General features: G+C 37.8%; 1 protein-coding gene across 1 annotated transcript; it reads right to left on the reverse strand.

The window, feature by feature from the left end:
- Positions 1-2451: 2451 nt before the first annotated feature.
- Positions 2452-5202, reverse strand: LOC308631485 (heterogeneous nuclear ribonucleoprotein U-like protein 1). Its single transcript, XM_081262740.1, has one exon. It carries the CDS (start codon positions 5152-5154, stop codon positions 2581-2583), a length of 2574 nt encoding a protein of 857 aa, XP_081118866.1. The 5' UTR covers positions 5155-5202; the 3' UTR covers positions 2452-2580.
- Positions 5203-25732: the final 20530 nt, after the last annotated feature.

A 25732-nucleotide genomic window follows, 5' to 3' on the forward strand; every position in this document is an offset into this window, starting at 1 on the left:
GACAATCCATTGCAGTCCAGTCAAGTCTCAGGGAGCATTCTCAGTACTGTATTGGGCCAAGTAGTCTCAGGGGAACAATCAGGCTCAGGAACCTCCGTAAATAGCTCTGCTTTAACCACAACTACCTTGGCTAGTATCTCCGAGGTACTAATTCCAATGCCCCCATATTCTAGTGGACTTCCTTATGCCACTCATTTTAAGGCTTCTCCTTACTGTACCCCTAATCTTGGTTTCCCCTCAACATTCACGCCTTGTCAGGATTATTCTTGGGAGAAACGTCAAGTTGCTAAAGGTTTCTCCCTTTCCCCCTCTCTTAAGAGGTATGTTTATGACTTTAGCAACAGTGCCAACTCCTCTACAGGAGTGGGTTGGTCCTGGTTTCAATGGCTGATTTCCAACACAAAGGGGGCTTCAGCTGATATTTCTACACTGGCTCAATTGCTGGGAGCCAAAAGTTGGTTGGCTAATGTTTTTGGCACTGTTTACGAGAGTGAGCGAGGTAGTAGACTCACATCTGTTTCGTTCAACTCTCTGTTGGATAATGCCACATTGCCCCCTGCAGCGGTTTGTGTTCAATCTCCGTTCTTACTCCTTTTGGCTAATGACACCTCGTCAGAAATGCTGGATTGTTTTAATGTTAATTGTTTCTTATCTGAATGTTGGGATGGTTCTTCGGCTGTAGCAGTGGTTATGAAAATTCCAACCTTTGTTCCAATCCCAGTTATTGCGGACCCTGATAAATTCCCCATTGTTGAGCTACTTAGAGTCCGCAGGGATTTTGGAATCACAGCTGCTATAGTGACAGCCGTGGCGGTATCTGCTGCTGCAGCGGTCGCGGCCGGAGTGGCCATGGCCAATCAAGTGCAGACTGCTGCCTCCGTTAATCAAGTTGTTCAACAAACTTCTATGATACTTGAGTCCCAAAATGCAATTAATCAACATATTTTGTCAGGGATCTTAGCTGCCAACCAAAGAATAGATTTACTCCAAGCTCAGGTAGAAGAATTGGCTGATTTGGTGCTTTTGGGCTGTGTTGATCAACGTGCACATTTATGCATAACCTCTGTCAGATTTAATGATTCCAGGAATGCCTCCCGTATCATCGGAGAATACTTGGCCGGAAATTGGTCCATGGCAGCGGAAGACATGATCCAGTCTCAACTAACCCAGATAGCTGTCTTGAATAGTACCCACGTTGATCCCATAACGTTGGGTCAATTCACTGATTGGATATCTTCTGCCTTTTCCTTTTTTAAAGAGTGGGTGGGGGTAGGCATTTTTGGCGCAATGTGTTGCTTCGGTATGGTTCTCTGCTTGTGGTTTCTCTGCCGCCTTAAGGCCCGCAATGCTCGCAATAAAGCTATGATTATACAAGCACTTGCAGCTTTGGAAACTGGCAACTCACCTCAAGTTTGGCTTGCACAAATTAAACAGTAAACCTTTGACATGGTCGTTGCACCCCAAGTTTTACGGACATTGCACTGGGAACGACATGTCCTTCCTTGTTATTCTCCTAGTGTTGGAAAGCCCTTGCACTCTGCCGGCTTTACTGCCATTGCACACAGATGGGTTTCCACGCTAGTACTTTTCTATCGCTCTATGACCCGTGCCTTTCTTTTAGGGTGTTGCCAACTTGTTTGTCGTTGTATTTCTATACAGCCACAGTTCAGCCTCAGAGACCTAATCATGACTGGCTGAGTAGATACCATTAAACGCCTTGGCAACAACGAGCTGATCTTGTAGTACCCAGAGACGGGCAACTTTCACGCTTGCACTGCAACCTAAGACAGGGGAATGGGGCCTCCCCAAAGACGGGTAAGCAATGTAAGGGCAGTGAACGACCTAAGACAGGGGCTACTTGATTCCCTTTGACGTGCTATAAACAGAAGGAAAAAACTGCTGGCAGTGGATTCCCCCCGGCCCCCAGGGCTTGGATCCAGCCCTGATTTGTATGCACGTCAAGGAGGCCAGCTCACAGGGCCTTAACAGCTTTGTGGTGTCTGTTTTCATATTCAGCCAATAACGGTCATGTGGGAACGTCCTGACCTGCTTGGGTCTGATGAGGTTCCTGGTTGAAGGCTTCGTATGAGTAATGGCGATTCACCTCTACTCTTGCCTGTTTTGTTTTTAGTAAACGAAAGGGGGAACTGTGGCGAGCCGCTTCTGCGGACTGTGGTCGCCATTACAAGATGGCGCTGGCCTTGTGGTGGTCTGTGATAAACAACTCCTTCTTTGGGAGAGTTGGCACATGGTTCTTTGACACCCTACGAGAAAGCTCCACGTGGCAGCTTCGCATTGGGTGTTTGGATACTTTATTAAGGCTGGGAGGGACTTCTGGGAGATTAGAAGAACTCGGAGATTAGAAGAACTCTCGAGAGCTTGAATAAACAGCTGTAAGAAGATTCCCGGTGTTGCGTCTTCCTTGCGGGCAAGGGGGCCGCTACAGGAGGCAGCTCTGGGATGACCCCATCCCCAGCACCACAGGACCCGGTGGGGGTAGAGGAGGGGCCAGAGAAGGGGCCGAGGCAGGCGCTGGTGCAGGAAGCCGGCAGCGGCCCCGGGAGCCTCCAGACACACTGGCTACTGTGTGCTTGTGCCACCCTGTGTGCTGCCGGAGTAGCTCCCGTAGTCGTAGTTCCCATAGTATGGCGGCCACTGGCCCTGGTTCTGATAGTACTGGTTCCACTGCTGGGCATACTGCTGATACTGGTTATAGCTGGGCTGAGGGTAGGTCTGTGCCATGGGCGGTGGTGGCGGAGTATAGGGGGCCGGGTTGTAGCCACCGTAGCTTCTATAGTTGTAGGCAGGTGGTGGCGGAGGTGGAGGTGGTGGGGCTGTATAGCCCTGGCTATAACCTCCCTGGTTGTAGGGTGGCTGGCTGTAACTCGGCTGTGGGGGGCTGTAGCTGCTGACCGTAGGGGTGCTGGTATTAGCGCTCGAGCCAGGGATGCTGCTGCTCTTGTTGTAGCTGCCAGCACCTGGTGGGTTACGAGCAGGGCTATAGCTGGGTGGTGGCGGCGGCTGCTGGGGTGGTGGTTGTGGTGGTGGCGGCTGCTGTGGTGGTGGCTGCTGCTGGGGAGCCCGGTTATAGCTGCCTCGGTTGTTGGAGTTGTTGTTATCCCGGTTGTTGTTACCCCAGCGGTTCTGGTTGTAGCCACCACCTCCACTGCGGTTGAAACCTCCTCGGTAGTTGCCTCCACCACCACTGCCTCCCCCTCGGTTCTGGAAGCCTCCTCGGTTGCCTCCAGGGGGGCCTCTGTTGTCATAGCGCTGGAAACCGCCGCCACCTCCACGGCCCCGGAAGCCACCACCACCTCGGTTGTCAAAGCGCTTTTCAGGGGGTGGCCCAGCCTTGCGGCCCTCCTCGTTGTACTGCCTCACCAGCTTGTCTGCTTCTTCCCGCTGCAGCTCAATGAACAGAACTTCATCCAGGAAGTCCCCGACATCAGGTAATGTGAAGTTGGCTTTCATTTCTAAGACCGCATGATCAGGGACATCCTTCCCTTCCTCATCGGTGCGCTTTATTGTTCGGTCTTTCAGGTCCTCGTCAGTGGGACAAATTACAATAGCTTTGCGTTGAAAGCCTTCAAATGGTCTCATTTTTCGTCTCTGGGCTGACCCATAAACATTTGTCTGATCTAGAATATAGTTGCGTTTCTTGCGAGCAGCAATCTGGATGAGACGGTTGAGGCACTGGGTAGCCTGCTGGATCAAGACGTCCCAGCGGCCAGCATAATTCCTCTGCCGGCGCAGGCCCATTACCCGCATCTTATCCATAATGGCATTGGTACCCAGGATGTTGTACTTCTTGGAAGGGTTGGAGGCTGCATGTTTGATGGCCCATGTGGTCTTGCCAGCAGCGGGCAGGCCCACCATCATCAGAATCTCACACTCTGCCTTGCTCTTTGGTCCAACAGTGCCCCGGATCCGCTCACTAAGGGGAAGGTGCTGGATGAAAGTGAATCCCGGGAGGACAGAACAGTAGGGCTCTGCCCTCTGCCCGAAGTTAAACTCCACAGCACAATTCTTTACCAGAACATGAGGGTAGAGGGCCTGACCCCCCAAGGCTTCTTTCTGGATTCGGAAGGCAATGCCCATCCACTTTCCATTCTTGGTAAATGAAAGTTCCACATCATTTCCACATTCAAAGTCCACAAAGCAGCCAATCACATCATTTTCTGCAAACTTGTCTCCATAGTTTTCAAACCGGCTATTAGTGGACTTCTTCCCTGTGCCTTCATAGCCATAGGAGAAAGGCTCTTCGCCTAGCTGGGTGCTGCAAGAGTCCAGGGACCAGCCAATACGGACAACATGGGGGTCAGGCTCTGTAGAAGGAAGGTGCTTCACGGAGATTTCCTCATTGATCTTCATCTCGAAACATACACGACCCCTTCTGACCCCATAGCTGGCACGGGCTCCTGACCACAGGTATGCAAAGCCCTCAATAGTAAGTGGATAACCACTACTCCGGTCTCGGGCCACCTTGAAATGCAGGTCGCAGTTATATGTGTCGATGGCAACAAGGGTATCATCAAAGTCATCTTCATCTTCTTCAGCAGGAGGCTGAGGAGAACGACCCCTCCTATCCTCTCGGTGCTCGAAATATCCACGTCCCCGGTTTTCTTCATAAGGCCTCTTTCGACTTTGAAATTGCTGCCTGTCTGGCTTGAGTTGAGAAGCTTCGGGTGGCAGGAAGCTGGGGGGTGCTTCTTGCTTCATCTCTGTCTTCACTTCTGGCCGATAGGCCTGCTGTAGTGGCTCCATGTCTAGAGGTCTCCTCTCATAGCCCGACTCATTTTCTTGCTTGATGACTTGGGTCTCGTAGAATTGGTTCTGCCTGGTAATATTGTCCATGACATAATGTCCGTCCGGCCCCGAGTAGCCGCCGGGCTCGGGGTGCGGCTGCAGCCCGGGCGGCGGTGGCTGCGCGGTCCCCTCCAGCTCGGAGCCCCCCTCGGTCTCGACCTCCTCGTTGTTGTGTCCGGGTCTCCCCGGTTCGTCGTCGGCCTCCAGCTCCCGCTCGTCGTCAGGCTCCTCGGCCTCCAACGCCGCCAGCAGCCGCTCAGCAAGCTCGGCCTTAAGGCCGCGAGTGTCCAGGCCGCGGCGCTGCAGCTCCTCGCGAAGTTCGTTCACCTTCAGATGGCGCACATCCATGGCCCGGGCCCCCGGGGCGGCCCCCCAGCCCGGCCCGGCCTCCCAGGGCTCTGTCCCCCTTTTACTATCTATTAAAATATCTATTAAAATCTATTACTTTATTTTAAAAAACATTAGTTATGGCAAATTTATGTCTTATTACTTTACTTGATACCATGGAGATGGTTGATTAATTAATAGAAAAAAATGTGTCCTTTAAGTAATTGAAAACTGCACCTGGTATTCAAAATTTAAGGAAAGTTGTACCAGCAAAAACATTTCAAGCACTAAGTTTACAACAAAGTTAATTTTTACCTGTAAGGCAATATTTAAAATGGCCCCAAGGGATAGTCATGAATATTTTCAACTCTTAGCATAATTAAAAGACTTTTGTTTGAAGATTAAAAAGGCAGGCAGGAATTTTTCCCAGGCAAGAATGCAGTGGGATAATGAAGTGAAGATCAATGGTCATCTAGCATCACAGGATTTTTAGGTCTTCTTTGGTGAAAATGTTTAATAAAATTTGCCATTCTGTAATCATGGCCAATTATTTATTTTAAGACAAAAAAAAATAGAATGCTCAGTTTTCAAAGTTTCAATTTAGTCACTGAAGCTAATCATAATATTATGAAAAACTGTCAATATGGCATCATGACACAAAAAAACAGTGAGCAATCATGAGCCTCAAGGGAGCCTGAAGCTTACAAGTCTATAGTAACAAGAAATTTTATGGAAGTTTGCATTACTTAGTTCTAAAAGCAGAGACACCTTCAAGGCAAAATGGCTCTTATGACTCCCTGAAAAGTCTCAATCTTGGACTTCATCTATTTGATATAATAGTTTGGGGTTTTGAGATTTAGAGTGAACTATAGAACTCTTATTTTTCGTGGCCTGGAAAATTGGCTAAATAGACATCTTGTTCAGGTGTCAGTAATGAAGAGAAATTGGAGTTTTTCATGAGATAGACTGGTTTCTGAAAAAAAGTAATGGTGTTATTCCCAGAGATAGAGGTGGGTGATACTGTTCTTGCCTTTGAAAAAACAGAAATAAATCCCAATGAATCACTTGAAACTTGCTTGGCAATGTAAATCTTATTGTGCATTGAATATAAATATTTTGTTTTTAATTAAAAGTTGTCTCATGTATTTCATGTGCTTTAAATATCACACTCCTTATCTAAAACCTAAGGGTATGTAGACATATGCATATGTGACAGTAAAGCTAATTGTGCATTTCAGTAAAACAAAATGTTCTGCTAAGGAATATTCTTAATTTTTTTTCTATGTATGCTTAATTTTAGAAAAATTTGGATCATAACATACTGTCACCTGCTTTGATTTATTTATAGTAATTTGGTAATAATAATTTCAATGGATTATTTGTATTTCATTGCAAAGATGTTGCATAATTTATTTTAAGTTTTTGTAGGTAAAATTTTGGGTTCTCTGTTGTGCATAATTTCTAATAATAGCTCTTTTATCATACATAGAAATAAATATTTGCAAATCTTCCTATAAGTTCTTAAAGTATATTTATGGGCATTGGGATTATATGTTCTCAACTTAGATCACAGTGATAAATGATCGATCATAAGACAACTTCATGCTATTATTTTAATTTTATTATTTATTAGTTGGAAGTAAAATGTTTGCATATTCTAATTATTCTTATTTAAATCTTTTTGGTAAGTAGGAAATATGAACATATTTTATGAAGTATTTATATTACTGTGTTCAGTTCACTAATTGGCCATTTATTGCTTTTCTCTGTTTCTCAAGTGAGATAGTTCATCTTTCTCTTATTGATTTGCAAGAGTTTCTGATTTGCTAATGATATCATTACTTATTCAATTTCAGTTCACAAACATTTTCTTTTATTCCCAATTTATCTTATCCTCATCCTCAGCATCAGTTCTGATGCTCTATAAGAAAATTTCTACCAGCATATACTGATGCTGTCACTATTATCACCTAAAACAAAAGCAAGTGTGATGGTCAGTTTTCAATTGCTCATAGGGTGCCCAGGGTATTTGGCTAAACATAATGTTTAGCCAACTTGATGAGCTAAACTTATCAAGCATGGATGAGACTGTAAAAGTTGTTTCTGGATAAGATTAGCATTTGAATCAGTGAACTCAGCAAAACATGTTGCCCTCCCCCAAATTAGTAGGCATCATCCACTCTTCACAGGTTATTAAGAAAACAAGAGGTAAAGACAGGAAGAATTCACCTGTTTCCATGATCTACTAGTTCCATAGCTCTGGGCTGAAGTGAGACAGAACATCATGGTGGTAGAAAGCAGCTCAGGATAAGGCAAAAGGAAGAGGGCAGGAGTGGGGTGGGGGAGAAAAAGAGAGAGAGAGAGAGAGAGAGAGAGAAAGAGAGAGATTGAGAGAGAGAGAGAGAGAGAGAGAGAGAGAGAGAGAGAGAGAGAGAGAGAGAGAGAGAGGGAGGGAGAGAGAGCAGGCGAGCGCATTCTGCTTACAAGGACAAAATATAAATTCCAAAGGAATGCCTCAGAGACCTAATTCCTCCAGTCATACCTGCATATAGTTACCACTCAGTTAATCTATATGGATGAATTAATATACTGACTAGGTTACAACTCTCACCATCTAATTATTTCAGCTCTGAAAATTCTTTCATTGAATTCTTTCACACATGAGCTTTTGGGGGGAAATCTTATCTCTAAACTATAACATCACCCCTCCTGCTTGATTGCCTGAGCTGGAGCTCTGGCTTTCTCTTGGATTCAAACCGAACTAACTATGCACTTGCTTTCTTGGATCTTCAGCTTGCAGACAGCAGATTATAGGAATTCTTAACCTCCAGAATCACATTTTCTAAAAGTCATCTGCTCATTTTCAAGTTGAACTGGCCTCCTTAACCTCAGTGGAAGTGACCTCACCCCCTTTGATAGTAGCTTCTTCCCACTCTCAGGGCTAATGACCTCTCTACCCCTTGCTGAGAGGATTAATTCTGCAATGCCAAGGGAAAACTTTAATGGCCTTCCCTGAGGCAGCTGCACTGCAATAATTTCTTCATTTTACTCAGGACCTACCCTCTCCATTCTTCTTTGCTTCTAGCCTCAAGTTCTCCTGCAATACTAAAGGTAAGGCACAAAGTATGATGCATAAGGAAGTTCACTATACTACAGAAGAAGTACTTAGGTGGGATAATGAGGTAAAGAACATCAAGCTGGATCAGACCAAATTTATTGATGTGCATTCACTAAGTGTAGATTTAATGCTTTAACTTTGGGAGTTGGAAAGTAAAAGTGTAGTGCTATCCAGTTTCTTGTTTTGTGAGTATCTTGAGATGAACACTTTAATTGCTCTATTATAATTCATAGAAACTCATTATGTATCATACTTTCATTTTTCTAGTAGCTATTTTCTTCTGGATCCCAGGATGATTTTTTTTTTTTACTTGTCATTAAGATATTCTATGTTAAATAAAATGTTTGGCTTTTTTTTTTTTTTTTTTTTTACCAGGGATTGAACTCAGGAGCACTCAAACACTGAGTCACATCCTCAGCCCAATTTTGTCTTTCCTTTAGAGACAGGGTCTCACTGAGTTGCCATTGCTGAGGCAGGTTTTGAAATCTCGATCCTTCTGTCTCAAGACTCCTGAGCCACTGGGATTACAGGCATGTGCCACCATGTGCGGCTAAATGTTTGGATTTTGATATGCTCAAAATCATCCTATTTCAGGACTTTGATTTGAGGGATCTACTCCCCCAAATGTTTCCCCTTCACAGAAGTAATATCTAACAAGATATTATTTTATATGATCATCTAATAGTTTTTGAAGGTTGATTTTTAAATTGAAGTTACTTGTTTATTTATTTACTTTTTTATTGTCCTAGGTGTTGGATATGTGCCTCAGTCTGGCTGGGCACAAAATAACCGAGCCACCACAAAGCCTTGTAGATTCAAACAGCAACTCTTTATTCTCAACTGTCACCGACACTCTACACGCACGTTCTGGGAAAATCCATACACTCCACTGGGCTCTGCATACCAAATACTCCCTGAATCCAGAGAGAACTCAACCAGAACTCAAGGAGCAGGCGCCTGAGGCAACAGGATATGCCCTATTCCCAGCAGGAGCCACCCTAAACCCCGATCCACCCTAAACCGGATCCACCCTGGTCCTTGAGGAGGGTCACCTTTCTTAAACATTCATGCAATGTCACCTCAAATGACCTGGGTCCAAGGTCATTTCCACAATGGAGAGTCCTCCCTCTAAGCAACATTGGGTAGGCTGACAAGGAAATTGCCATGCGTCATTCCTACTTGGCTATGGCTCTCAGCAGATATGGTAAATGATAAACTCCAAAATAGTGTGGCCTGGGAAGATGGAGGGAAGAGGTAAGCATCACATTGTTGGCATTGATCCCTTCCCAGTGCATTCTTTCCCAGTGACAAAACAATCCCTAGAAAGGAAACCAAAGCATTGATCCTTGCCCCCCACCCCCCAAAAAAAAATCCTTTCCCAGTGACAGTACAATGGGACTAAAGGAAAGAGATAAGCACTGGACATTGACTCCAGACCATCCATTCTTCTCCAAGTAAAAATATTGCTCAGTAAAAACAAATTTTCTAATTCTCACATACTTGTTTCCTGAGCGTCCAGACTGACTGCTGAATCTTGACCCCCACGTTGCCTAATAAGAGAGACCCCAAATTCCTTAGTGCTCAAAACTGACAAGCTCATTAATTAAGTTACCTCTCTAACCTATATAAGTGTAGACTTCCCCTGGGCCAGAAGGCTCATTTTCCACCAGGAAAGTGGGTCCATCAGAGGCATCACTCCATTCCTAAATAAAATTCCCTTCCTGAATAAAAGCTATGCTGATCTGATCTGTGAAGTTTTCATCTGGCCAGGTTTTTTTTTGTGCTAACACTGGGGATTTAACCCAGGGGTACTCCATAGCTGCTGTCTTCTACCCCATTTTTTTTCATTTTTATTTTGAGACAAGATATTACTAAATTGCCCAGGGTGGCATCCAACTTGTGATCTTCCTGCCTCAGCCTCTCATCACTGGGATTATAAGCATGCTTCAGTCACTGACTATCAAGTTTTTAGAAGAAATAGACTTGAAATTTAGTTTTTGAATAGTTTGGTGGTAAGATCTCATCATCACATCAAAAATCAACTATGCCCACATCAGATATGGAATAGTTTATTCTTCCTTTAGTGTCTTCTCATGCTTAATTTGCCACATACTCTTCCTATATATACATGTTTATATGTATTCTGATGTTTCATTGATTATTTATGTGTCTGTGAGTTGATTTCAGGCTTTTAAAATTAATTAATACATGTTAGGTCAAAATACTCTTCTTATTTTTTATACTTAATTTGCCTTTCTTGAAATTTATTATCTGAAGGAATCAATTTAGGAAATTTTGTGAAAAATGATATTGAAATTCTTATTGAAGGTCTATTGAATTTATATATTAGCCTAAAGTCTAGCTGGCATTTATGACACTGTAATTTTTATTCATGAGCCCACTATGTGTTTTATTTTTTCAAGTCCTTTCTGTTCTATTTTATAATCTCTAATTATTATATTTTTTTATTTTGTGTTAAGTTTATTCTTGGTATCCCATAGGTTTTTCTGCTTTTTTAGATTAAGTCAGATGTATTTTAATATAACATTTTTATTTGTTATTATTGATGCACATGAACTATTTATTTTAATGTAAACTTTTTATTTTTGTGAGTATAAAACTTATAAATGAAATGGTTAGATATACGTGTGCAACTTAATGAATTATCACAAAGTAAACTCTCTAATAGCCAGACAAAGGAATGTCATCATAAAAACCAAAAAAAATTCTCTTCTTCAAATAACTACTATGTTGATTGCTCTCCTACAGATTTTGCCTGATAAGAACTTTTTAAATGTGGAATCATATAGTACGCATTCTTTGTTTCTTCTTCTTTGGGTCAATCATATAATAATCAGAAATGATTGCCCATATATGTCGATTTCTGAACTTTCAATTCTGATTCTTTAATCTATTTTTCTATCTTTGTTCCAATTTTATGTTTTGTTAAATTTGAAACTTTAGAGTAAATTTTAAAATCAGGTAGAGTAACTCCTGAATCTGTTTTTCTTTACCATTGTCTTGCCTATTCTAGATACTATATATTTCATATAAATTTTAATATCATTGAATAGAAGTCCAGAAAAAAATTTCTGGGCTTTTGATTAGGATCATATTAAAATTAGGTAAAATAGAGTACAATGGAAATCTTAAAAATATGAAGATTCTTTTAAAATTTATAAGCATGAAATTATTCTCCATTTATCTTCTTTAATGTCTCTCACTAAAGTTTTGTTATTTTCTGTGTAGAGGTTTTAGACATTTTTTTTGAAGAGTTACCCCTATGTATTTGATTATTTTTATCACATTAAAATAATGTTACATTTTAATTTTGTTTCTCATTTTTTTCTGGTGTTTAAAAATTAAATTGGTTGTATATATTGACATTTTAATTATTATTATAGCTATGAGAGATTCATTGATTTGTTTTCAAAGATTTTATTAAATGTCAAGTCTAATAATTTGGATTTTGAAAAGCTACTTATTCCTAAAATAGACCTAAATTTCATATCCCTACAACTTGTAAAAATGCTTGACACTTAGTAGGCCATCTATAAATGATTGTGGAAAGAATAATAACTCCCTTCACAATGATAAGATATAACATAATTGATTAAATGACTCTTGAAGACAAAGGCTGGGAAGTTACTGAAATAATTTTATGTAGTATTATACACAACAAAACTCAGACATTGTTAATTACCTATATGTTATCCATTCTAATCTTTTTCTTTGCTTTCCATGTGCTGAGGTTGGGGTAGTGATGTGCCTGCTTCCAAAATGTATGATATCTTGCTTAGAACTAAAGAGAACTACATTGCAGACAATGAAACATATGGGGAAATCTGATGTCCAGTTAAAAGGAGTCAAATATGTCCAGACCTTTTCTGCCTCTTCTACTATTCTTCTACTTTGAACTTTGATTGGAATTCTGAGCTAGAGGAGTCATTGCCACAAGACAATAAACATGAGGTAAAATGCTGACATGCTTTTAGTGGGTGAGAAACAATAGATAGGGCTTGAGAAAGAGAAGAGATGTCAACAGAGATCTATGGATTTCTTCATATATATATATATGAATTTATTAATATGTGAGAAAAAAACCCTATATCAACTTACTAGTGGCTGGTTATCTATTACTTGAAGTGAAATGCTTTATTCACCCATGTTCTTACTTTGTTACATACGTGGATAGTAGCCAATGTGTTATTAGTGAGATGGAAATAGTAAAGACCAAATATAACTTTTTTTTTGAGAGAGAGAGAGAGAGAGAGAGAGAGAGAGAGAGAGAGAGAGAGAGAATTTTTAATATTTATTTTTTAGTTCTCGGCGGACACAACATCTTTGTTGGTATGTGGTGCTGAGGATCGAACCCGGGCCGCACGCATGCCAGGCGAGCGCGCTACCGCTTGAGCCACATCCCTAGCCCCAAATATAACATTTGACAGTAAGTTGACCTATGAAGTTGGTAAAATTCTGAAACAATTCAACACAATAATGGCAAAATCAAGTTGAATGGGAATAAATATTGACTGATGAAATATAAAACTATAATTGGAAGTATAAATAGTCAAATTTTTAAAGATTTTTTGAACAACATATAGCCTATTCTCTAAGGCTGAATTTCAGTTGTATTGTCATAAACACATTTATAATAATAAATCATAACATTATTAATCTTTTAAGAGTTTCTAATAACAATTTAAGTATATCACTTAGGATTCTGTTTTTCTGTATGCCTGTATGTTTTGCCTCTTCTACCATATACACCTGTGGCAGATAGCATGAGGAAATGTTAACTCTTTCTTCTCTTGATGCCATGGTGAATATTTCAACATAGCCCTGATCCTTCCATCTAATCCCAGATACAGCTTTAAGTTCCTTGTCAACACAGATATCCAGAAAGTTACTGCCAATTCATTTGATTTGAAATAATAAATGTAGCTTAGTCTCCATGATTAAACTAGAATCTAAAAATCATTTTTGTCTTTTCTTCTCAATTTTTTTTTAAAACAATTTTCACATGTTGAATTGATTGTTAGTAATGTATCATCTATCATCATGAACACCATTGCTATGGCATTCCAATGGGTTATGCAGATGTTCATGCAAAACCATTATTATATCACTATGGCTAACAGTATAGGAACAGGCCTGGAAATATGAACAAAGCTTAATTTATAATTGGGTAATATTGTAAAAAGCATACTTTCTTGTTTCCTTGACTATAACCTTTTTTTTACCTACAAATGTTCTATTTGGGTAGTGATATTGCAGTTCTTTTTTTTTTTTTGTATTAAGATAGCACATCAAAACTTTTGTCAAAGTGAATTAACAAAAAGTGCACAAAAGGTGAAGATGAGGGCCAGTGGATACAGGAGTGAAGCAAAATCTCTTGGGTTGCTAGTCAATTGTACAATATAATGTGAGACCAGGGATATGGATTTAGTACAAAGAACATTAGACTCAAAGTCAGAAAAAGTGAATATGTGATGGCATTATTTCCATTTTATGAAAAGATAAATCAAAGATTAATGCAACTGTGATGTCTCAAATCATATTATATTGTACAACATCTGTAATCCATTAAACCATGTCTGTGGATAACTTCTACTTCTCTAGTTCTTTATGTATGCTAATATGTACTTAGCCCTATTAGGTTTTTTCGTATTTCCTATATACTATGACCTTTCCCACTTAAGCATTGGTGCAAACTTTATCTTAAGCCTAGAATGTCTTAATTTGTTCAAATCATAATAATGAGTCACATAGTGATTCACTTGTTAGACTTTAAAACTTTAAATAGATATTCAAGAAAAATGATTCTACTCCTTATGTTTCAAGTCATTTCCTTTGTATCATTCTAGCACATTGATATGCATTTTTCTGCATTGGGTTGTTTGTATATATCTCAATTTTTGAGCTAGATTATTAAAGTACTGAGCATTCACGTGCTCTTCCATTCTTTTATGTATACCTCAAGCATTGTGTATCTCTGATACTAGATGCTAAATATGTCTTTTTGCTGTTTTTAACTGCTACCTAATAACTAATCTCAAAATCCAGGCACTCAAATTAATATTTAGCTTATATTTTCCAAGAAAAAAATATATATAATATATAATAAAATATAGCTGAATGTTTCTGACTCAAGGGCTCATCTGAGGCCAGCTGTTACTAACATCTTATCCATAGATTTGACCAGGAATGGAACTACTACTAAATTCACTTCCATGGTTTTGATGGCCCTCAGTTTCTTCCCTGGTTATTAGCCAAATCCTAAATTCTTTGCTAGTTTGATAGGAGTCTGGCATCTTTCCAAGTAAAGGATGAGTGGAAGGAGGATGAAATCTCAAGGAAATACTCTCAGTTCTGCTCCTAGTTATTTTTATTGGTTATTTGTTGCACTGATCAACCTTAAAGCAATGTGGTAGGCAGGGGCTACACAAAAGTTTGAATGAGAAGAGGTGTGAATCATTGGGGATCATCCTAGAGACTGCTTATCTCCTTCAGAAATGTTGATAGATAGGCCATGTGTTGTGGCACATGCCTTTAATCCAGCAACTCAGGAAGCTGAGGAAGGAGGAGCACAAGTTCAAAGCCAGTCTCAGCAACTAAGATAGTCCCTAAACGAATTAGCAAGACCCAGTCTCAGAATAAAAAATAAAAAGGGCTGGGATATAATTCAGGGGTCAAAGGGTAAAGTACCCCTGGGTTCAATCCCTGGTATCAAAAAAAGAAATTGTGATAGGTTCATCTTATAATTTGGTTTGGTTTTTTTTTTTTTTCTAAACTATATTACTTGAACTTAACAGTATTTCTTTATCTTACATATATTTGTCTCATAATAAACCAGTAGCTGAAATATGTAAATATAATTTACAAATGAATTTATTTAGGGAAAAATAGAAAATTATTACTTTTTTTTTTACGTTTTTTCAGTCCTGTGTTCAGGTTCAATTAATGTTTGCCATGTGTGAGTATGTTTATATGTGAGTATGTGAGTATGTGTGTGTGTGTGTGTGTGTGTGTGTGCATTTTCACTGTAATTTAAGAGCTATAAAATAGTGTTTGTTATTATAAAAGATTTTTTTATTATAAAAATTCTTAGAGTAATAATATAAAATTTCAAACATAATAAATATTAAGGATCCCATTAAAGGGTAGTAAGAAAAAAATTTTTTTGTACTATGTACAAACATATATCAATCCTTTATTCCTAATTGTCATTATGAATACTATGTTATTCTTTCATGTAGAGAATTGTTTTTTCATTTAAAATTAGTTTTACACAACTCCATAATACTTTTTATACATCAGTTATGCACTTTTGTATTTAATGCAGGAAAAATACTTTAACTTGGGGTCTTGCTCTGTGCATTAAATTACATTTGTAAATGCTTCACTGAACAATATTTTTCAAATATAATCCACATATAGTAATCATGTTTAAAATATAATTTTTCATAGTTATGACCCATCTGCTCAATACTGATAAGAAGTTCAATAAAGCAAGCTGTAAAAATCAATGCTGTTAAATGTTTATTAATTATCTAACACATTGCTTAGCTTATTGAGCACATTTAATACTCCAATACATATTTCAAGGTATATATGGAAATTTTGCACTTAGGTTTAATGATACATTTTAAGCATCCTTTCAGCTATGTTCTCTTAATCCAAATTTATAAGCATTGTGCTTATTCCATTTAATCTGATCTTTCATTGAGGATATAATTCCTCTGAAGGTAAGGCAGACAATTTCTATCTGGGAAAAAAAATCTTAAATGTACACTGTACATTAAAAACCACTGGAGCATGATGGACTAAGCTGCACATGGACTAGATTTCAACATTTGCCAAAATTATCAGTAAATTTAAGACTCATTCCAATTTTCTCAGTCATTATTTTAAACTCCAGTAGCACCAGGAACTGATCTAATCAGTCAGTGAGGCATAAAGCATTCAGGTCAAGTAGATGGGAACAAAAATGTTTTCTGATTCTTTTCATTTTCATTTCAGGGGTGCCCTTTGTCACCACATCTAACAGTGCTTGGGTTGTAAAATTATTTCTTCTTACCAACTATACTAATGCATTTTAAAATGATACAAAAGGCATTGAAACTATGGAAGAACTAAAAATGAATCCACAATGTCCATCAGCAGGACTATTTTTTCCCTCTTTACTTTATGATTTTTCCACCCTGCCCTTGTATCTCTCATAATGTTTTATTATGTATCATTTTAATATAATAACTTAGCATGTCACATACTGACTTAAACTCAGCTGCACTCAAAATTGCATACTTTTAAAAGGTGTTGGCTTTTATGAAACATACAGCCACAGTCCCAGTATCAAACTAATTAGATGACAAGCAAACATGGTTTTGGTTAGTCTTTGGAAATAATATGTTTTTAAGTAATCATTGCCTAGTTTCTCCCTTTCTTCTTTTTATTATTATTATTTCTTTTATTACGCTACCTAGCAATAGCATTGTAAATTGTGATCCAAAAACATAACTAGAGAAAGTATTGTACAATAACATTCATGATAATCATAAACCCTAAAATTCTATAATTAGAGATTTATCTCCATTGATCTTGAAACTTGTGAAAAGTCTAAAAGTTTTGCGGAACTATTTTGATGGTTTAACAATCTGTGGTTTCTGGACAGACTGCTGTCAGCTTGATCTCTCTTCAATTTTCACATTTGACCATTTCTTTCCATTGTAAGATTGTTGGTTTACATCTCCATTCCTTTATTGTTAAACATCCACATGGTCTTCATGTTTTTTCCCCCCCGGTTCTCTTAACTTCACCTCCATGTGTCTTAAAATTGTCTTTCTGTTCCTGCCTCCATGTTTTTTATTCACCAGGCACCATATATTTACTATTAATTCATTTTGTCTTCAGAAATTGTCCTAAACACCATAAATTCTGGCCAGTTACCAGAGACTGGTCTCCTATTACATCTTACTCTGTCTCTATTGGTAAGAGGCTAGATCATTTACTGCAAAATGGGTTATTTGGAGCTTAAATGTTGAAGAAACAGAGAAAGCTTCCATGAAAACCTATGGTTGTACTCACTGAACATACCTGAGGTGCCTGAATATTTGTGCATGTATACATCTATGTGTAAGTATATGTGCATTTGTGTTCACACATTAGAAATTTATTAATACTGTGTGATTTAACCTCAGTCGTCTTTCATATCAAGTGAATGCTATTCAAAATTCATTCCTTTTACAAGGGGATTTTTATCATCCTTCCTTTTGAAGAAAAAAATTATTAGTATATAATTAAAATTAATAGTCTCTCCAGAATAAGTATTTGGGGGAGGATGGAATATGGTGCAAGACAAAAAAGTAAAATGAAGTAATAGAACCATCATTTGAAAATTATAAAAAGATTATTTGTACAAAATATTGGTTTTATTTATATTTTATTTATAATCAAGTGAACCAGAGCCATAATGTATTATTTCTTCAATATAATTACTATAAAGAAAGCTTACATTGATAACAGGAAGCTAAATGCTTGGGGTAATACACTACTGATGGATGAGTAGGGGATAATGATAAATGAATCTCATTTTAAATTCTGTCAATGAAATAAATCACTAATGCCATCAATTTCATTAATATATTAACATTCCACTCAACCAATATACCTTTTACTTGTCTTTTACAGGGAAGACTGTTCATTTTAGTCATACTTGTCTTGAGCTTTATGAAACTGGAAAACTATTATTAATTGTGGTCACTCAACATGGGAAAGCTCCTTGGTAGACATCACCAGTCGGTGACTGGCCTTTATTTTCTGACTGCATAGTCAGTTGTCCCTGAGGTGATAAATACATTATTTTCCTGCCAAATTAGCACAGTTGCCATAAAGTACATAACACAAAGAAGAGTTCCTGTCTTCTGGTAGGGTGTCTAGAATATTGTCCTTTCAGCAACTTGCATTGTAATTTAATTAGCATTGTAACAGTGTGGATAGGTGGGGTGTTTTAGTGATGATTGGGTTGTGAGGGCACCACCCTCAAAACAGATTAAGGCATTTATCACAGTAGTAGATTACTTACATGGGAATATGCTCCTGATGAAAGGATGAGTTCAGTCCAGTTGTCCTCTCTGACTTGCAGTGCTCACTTGCCTTTGTGGCCATGTTATTGATGATGTAGCCTGGAGGCCCTTGATAAATGTCAGCACATGACCTTGGACTTCTACCCTCCAGAACCATGAACTACACACATTTCTGTTGCTTACCTATTAGTAGTAGTGGTTTTCTGTTATAGCATCAGAGTACAACTAACAAAAAAAATTAGACATGGAAAATAACTGGCTTATATAATAGTGAAAATATTCATCCATGAGCTGGTACTGCATAAAAGTAAACTGGAGGGTACTGAGAAGTATCCTCTATAGCCTACCTAGACTTAAAACTTGAACAATTTTAAAGTGAAATAATATCTTGTTAAAAATTTTTTTTTACATAAATTGACTAACATGTCAGAAAATTCTGGAAATACAGAGTTTTGGTATTGGCTTGAAAAGAAGTTCGAAGTTTTCATGCACTCAATTACATGTTTCCTCTAAAACTGATAGCAATAGGAATACCAAATAATATATAGCATATCAAATCAAAATAATGTCTCAAGTTGCCTTAATACAATGTTGGTAATTTTAATCTCAAATCATTTAAATTCATAAACAAAATTTACTTATAACACTGAGTTAAATATTTTAGTTTAGATGAGAAACCAAATATTATTACTATTTAGTGTATATGATCCATTAATTTTGTGTACAAACACACAGATATATATATATATATATATATATATATATATATATATATATATATATATTCAGGCATTTAGTAAGCAATTATTCAAAACCCACTACATGCCAGACACTGTGGATGCAATAATATATAAGACAAAATCAGTGCTTTTATAATCAAGCAGGGGACAATTGTAATTTAAAAATCCACGTATTCTAAATGCACTATTTCATTAATTCTTAAATGAATTATTTTATACTCAATGTCTAAATGCAGCTGTATCTTAAAAATCATTAAAAATCAAGGCTGAGAAAACACTAACAAACTTGCAGAATGAGGACTAATAACAGAATACAATCTCAGAGAAAATAATGTAAATCTCTTTAAAAAAAAATTGTCCTCATCACCACTGCTCAGAGCACTAAAAACAATATCACTTTGAAAAGCAGAGATGCTGACAAAACTGACTTGAAAATATAGTCAGAGAAATTGGATACTAAATGTGCAGAAGTTTTAGGTTTATTATCAATAGTTTCTTTCACTTGTATTTTTCTTTTATGGGTATGCAAGAGAACAAATTATGATTAAATTCTGCATAGCTATTACTTCCAAAGATCTCTTTTATTAAATGTAAAATGGAAATTATAAGTGATAAGAGAGGGTTTTGTGAATAAAATTGGCAGTACTTTTTCATTAGTGGTATTAAATATCCATTGATTGATAACAATGCCAGAAATTATGGAGTCTTTTGCAGGGCAATCTTGGCTGTGTTCTTTCATAAAATTACAATCAAAATATTGTCTGGGACTGTGGTCATCTAAAACTGGACTGGAGTCAGGTGATTCGTTTACAAGGAAGACTGCTGTCAGCAGGAGGTCAGGCTGACTGCCTACCTGGGCCTCTGCACATCTTCATGAGTTTTCTTTCTTTTTTTAATTATTTTATTGTTGGTTGTTCAAAACATTACATAGTTCTTAATATACCATATTTCACAGATTGATTCAAGTGGGTTATGAACTCCCATTTTTACCCCGTATACAGATTGCTGTGTCACATCAGTTACATTTCCATTGATTTACAAATTGCCTTTCTAGTGACTGATGTATTCTGCTGTCTATCCCATTCTCTACTGCCCCCCCTCCCCTCCCCTCCCCTCCCCTCCCCTCCCCTTCTCTCTCTCCATCCCCTCTAGTATAAATCGTTTCTTCCACTTATATAATTTTTCTCCTACTCCTCCTTTCCTCTTATATGTAATTGTGGGAACAAATCTTTACCCCACACACTTCAGATAGAGCCCTAATATCCAGAGTATACAAAGAACTCAAAAAATTAGATAATAAGATAACAAATAACCCAATCAACAAATGGGCCAAGGACCTGAACAGACACTTCTAAGAGGAGGACATACAATCAATCAACAAGTACATGAAAAAATGCTCAACATCGCTAGCAGTCAGAGAAATGCAAATCAAAACCACCCTAAGATACCATCTCACTCCAGTAAGATTGGCAGCCATTAAGAAGTCCAACAACAACAAGTGCTGGCGTGGATGCGGGGAAATGGGTACACTTGTTCATTGTTGGTGGGACTGCAAAATGGTGCAGCCAATTTGGAAAGCAGTATGGAGATTTCTTGGAAAGCTGGGAATGGAACCACCATTTGACCCAGCTATTCCCCTTCTTGGTCTATTCCCTAAAGACCTAACAAGAGCATGCTACAGGGACACTGCTACATCGATGTTCATAGCAGCACAATTCATGATAGCAAGATTGTGGAACCAACCTAGAAGCCCTTCAATAGATGAATGGATTAAAAAATGTGGCATTTATACACAATGGAGTATTACTCTGCATTAAGAAATGACAAAATCATGGAATTTGGAGGGAAATGGATGGCATTAGAGCAGATTATGCTAAGTGAAGCTAGCCAATCCTTAAAAAACAAATGCCAAATGTCTTCTTTGATATAAGGGGAGTAACCAAGGACAGGGTAGAGACGAAGAGCTGGAGAAGAAGATTAACATTAAACAGGGATGATAGGCGGGAGGGAAAGGGAGAGTTAAGGGAAATTGCATGGAATTGGAAGGTGAGCCTCAGGGTTCTTCATGAGTTTTCATGGTGGATACCTTTCCTCAGAGAGAGACTCATTGCTACTTCTGCAGCAGCCTTTTCTTCAGTTGTTCATTATTTATTCTAGTTTATATTCAAGAGGATGGAAATTGGGCTCACCCTTCCAAGGATGGTGAGTCAGGGATTTTATTTACATATTTAAAGACATAAGATTGGAGATAAATTCATAGTACTTCTTAGATATGGTAATGTTATAGATTCACTGAAACATGTGAAGTGCCATGAATGAATCAAGTTGGGTAAGAGGGAAAGAGAATAATAGAGTTTTTCTACTTTAAAAATGATTATTTTTGAAATGACATTCAAAGAGAGTGAGGAACTAAATGAAATGACAATCTGCAGAAGAAGAACTCGGAATACAGAGATGCTAGAACAAAGCCTAGGGCATTGTAGCACGTCGGATGTACTCTCTCAACTACGGGAATGTCATGGTACATTTTGAAATCAGTATTATAACTTTCCCACTATTTCTTTCACATTGTTTTACCTATCATAGATTCTTTCATTTCCATGTAAAATTTACAATTTGAATATCAATTTCTTCAAGAAAATTTGCTTGAATTTTTATTAGGATACAAGTGAATTTATCAGTTTAAAATAAATGGATATGGTATTATTTTGTGAGGGCTTCCAAAATGCAATACCACAAGCTGGGGAGCTTAAACAAGAAATTTATTTCATCACAGTTCTAAAGATTAGAAGCTCAATGTCAAGTGTCTGTGGGTTGACTTCCTCTGAGGCTTCTCTCCTTGGCCTGCACACGGCCACCTTCTTCTATGCCCTAGTGTGGTCCTTTCTCTTCACATGCTTATTCCTGTGTCTAAATGTCCTCTTACAAGGAGTAAGTCAGGTTGGATTAGGGCCCAACCTAACAGCCTCATGTTAACTTATTTACCATGTAAAATGTTCTATCTCCAAATATAGCCATATTTTGAAGTGTTAGAAGTTAGAGCTTTACTATATGAATTTCAGGTGCACAAAATTCAGTGCGTAACAGGCATGTTATCAAAATCCAGTTTTCTAGTTATGATCATGGCATGTCTCTTGACTTATATAACTTGTTTTAATTCACTTCACTAAAGTTTTGTTGTTTAAAATACAGGTCTTTCAAATAGCTTGTTAATGCAATTCAAAATATTACCTTAAAATTCCATGTAAAATTCTTCATTTCAAGTGCATGAAAATACAATGGATTATCTTATATTAAAATATTTTTTATCTCAACAATTCACTTGCTATATGTGGTAAGTTTTTTTTTTGTTGTTGTTGTTGTTGTTGCGGTTTGATTTCCTGGGATATTTATAAATGACATAATCATGTCATTTTTGAATGGAGTTTATTTATATACTTTTATGTTTTATAATTTGTGTCTAGCTTGTATTTTGCTTATATTTTTTCTTTTCTCTTCTTTTTATTTCTTTTTTCCTTAATCTTTAGTTAGGCTCTATAATAAAAAGTTTAGTAGATATGGTCTTAGTATACATTCTTGCTTTGTTTTGTATTGTAGTTGAAAAACACTTTCAGTCATCCAACATTCAGTATAAAGTCAAATGCAAATTTTTCTAGATGGTCCTCATTAGACTAAAATAATTCTATTTTTAATTTGGTAAGATGGATATTAAATTTTATTAAAATGTAAAAATTTTACCAAAAATATTAAAATCCATACCCATTAATATGATTATCTCATTTTTTTCTTCTTTGTTAATTTGGTAAATGGCATTGATATTTTTGTGTTCAGTCTAGTATTTCTGGATTTTTCTTGTTAATATTTTGTTACAGTTCTACAGATAATCACTACGGGAGAAGAAGAAGATGGTGGATTAGAGAAAGGGAACATCTTCCAGTTGCTCCATACCTCAAAATTTAAACAACAAGAATATTACTTCTCAGTGAGGTGAGTGATGGAGGGAATTTACTAAAATTCAACATCAGACACTCAAATAATCATAGAGACATGGAAATTAAGAAGCTTTGAATATGGAACAAGAAATAATATGTTAGAGACATGCCAGCTTTGCTGGCAGCAGTGACATCAACACAGCCAATTTACTGCAGAGAGGAGGGGTAGAACAGGCAGAAAGAGAGAAAACCATTATGAATAAATTTGGCACCAGAGAACCTGTGGAACAGAAAGGGAGGCTATTCTTCACTGATCCAGAGATAGTGGGTCAAACAAATGATTGATTAGTCCTCAGAATCTCTTGGCTGGTCAGTGGAGACTTGAAGTGGGAGCTTTCCAAGTGTCTGTGCAGCAGCTTTTGAGAGCAGGAGCTTGGGAGTTCATAAAAAAGCATTACCAGCCTGTCCCAGCAAATACGCATCACGGGGGTCCAGAGTGTCCCTGGTCCAGTGCAAATGAAATAGGCACAGATATGATTGTGCCCAGGGTAATCCATATTTTAGATACTGCAGGGAGAGAGGCTAGTATTCCCTTTGTTAGTGGCAGCTCATGTAGGAGAGGCCAGAACCTGGTCAGACAGGTGCATCTGGACTTCAGATCTGAACCTGGGATATTTACATGTTTTAGTCAGCCTTTGCGCTGTTGTGGATAAAAGACCTGACGAGAAAAATTTTGAGGAAGTGTTTATTTGAGGGCTCACTGTTTCAGAGGTCTCAGTACATAGACAGCCTGCACCATTCCTCAGGGCTCAAGGTGAGGCAGAACAAGATGGCAGAAGAGCATGGCAGAGGGAGGCAGCTCACATAATGATAGGGAACCAGAGAGAGACTCCACTTACATGACACAACATATTTACTCCAAAGGCATGACCCACAATGCTCACCTCCTCCAGCCACACCCTACCAGCCTTCAGCTACCACTGACTTATTCCTATCAGGGGACTAATTTTGTGATTGGGTTAAAGTTCTCATAATCTAATCATTTCACCTATGAATGTTCTTACATTGTCTGACACATGAGCTTTTGGGGGACAACTCACATCCAAACCAAAACAACATCCATGGTAGTTAAATATGTGATATCTGTAGAGGGTAAGATTCCCATTCTAAGAGAAAAATTTTTAGAAGGTCTCTGAGACATAGGAGCCCTGCAGAGATCGCAGGGAAATCCCAGAAATAAGGGGTATGAATCTAATCTGAAATACCTCCTGACAATGTTCCAAAGTACAGTCAGAATCAAACCCCAGATGCTAGAACTTTCAATTTGGAATTCTGCATCAGCCCTACTCTGGGAGTGTGTTGACCTAGCCTATTCAGAAAAAACTTCAATTGTCAATATTCCCCAGTCTTACCTACTCTACAGTGAGATGGGAAGCTGAGAGTTACTACAACCAGCTTTGGTTTTTGACCACACCAGTTGGAAGCTTTGGAAAAAAAAAAAAAAACATAAAGAGGTCAGGTTTAACAAACCACAGCTCTTGATGCAAGGGGTACATAGTGCAAACACAAAGAAGGCTACAACAGCAGAGGCAGTGAACACATATCATTATCCACAGATTTGACCACTTCAGTGGAAACAAGCTCTTCATTCTTCATTAATACTTTTAATTTTTTTTCCTTTTTCCATTTTTTGTGGTGTGTATGTGTGTGCTTGCTGTAGTGATTGCTTCCAAAGCATATACATATTGATATTAATTGTCTTTCATTTTAATAATTTTTCTTCACCCATTTGTTATGTAACTTTGTTTTGACTTTGACTTTGGTTAGAGAAAAAAATTTTGTGGGTTTGTTTTGATTTGATTTTTTTATTTGTTTGTTCTTACCTTTGCTTTGTTCCAGTTATTACTCCTTTTTTAACTTTCTTCCCCCTCCAAGCCAAAAAAAAAATCCTCACCCAGGAACAAAATTTTCACCTGGGAATGAAAAACACAATTAATTAATTAAATTAAGATGTAAATCGAGAATAACACCAACGGATTAGATTACATGGAAAAATAGAACATCATGCCTCAAAGACAGAACTTTAGGTCTTGAAAACAAGGTTTATGAACTTGAATACTCAATATGTAATAAAGGGGGGGGGAAGACCATGGTCAGAATATACAAGAACTCTGGGACACTGTTAAGAAATGAAATGTAACAGTCATTGAGATAAAAGACAACATGGAGATACAGGCTAATGGTACTGAAAACCTTTTCAGTGTAATAATATCAGAAAATTTTCTGAATCCTTGATATTAGATAGGCATCCAATATAAGATGCACATACAATACCAAATAGATGAGATAAAGAAAGAACTTCTCCAAGACTCATCATAATCAAAATACTTAACAAAGACAATAAGAGAAGAATATTAAAAGCTGCAAAAAAAAAAAATCATTAGGTAACATTTAGAGGCAAACTGATAAAGCTCACTTCTGACTTTTCAAATTAAACCCTAAAATGAAGGAGGCCTTAGAATGAGAATTTCAAGCTTCCAAAGAAACAAACAACAACAACAAAAACACCAGTCAAGTTTGCTCTATCCAGCAAAGGTATGTCTCAGAATTGAAATAGAAATAAAATCTTTCTGTGATAAGCACAAACTAAAATAATTAATGACTAATAAGCCTATGGGAGACTGCAATATCCAAGATTAAGGTCTGGCAAATTTAGTGTCTGGT

This window comes from Spermophilus citellus (assembly GCF_964194105.1).
Source record: "Spermophilus citellus genome assembly, chromosome: 12".
Classification (NCBI taxonomy): Eukaryota; Metazoa; Chordata; class Mammalia; order Rodentia; family Sciuridae; genus Spermophilus; species Spermophilus citellus.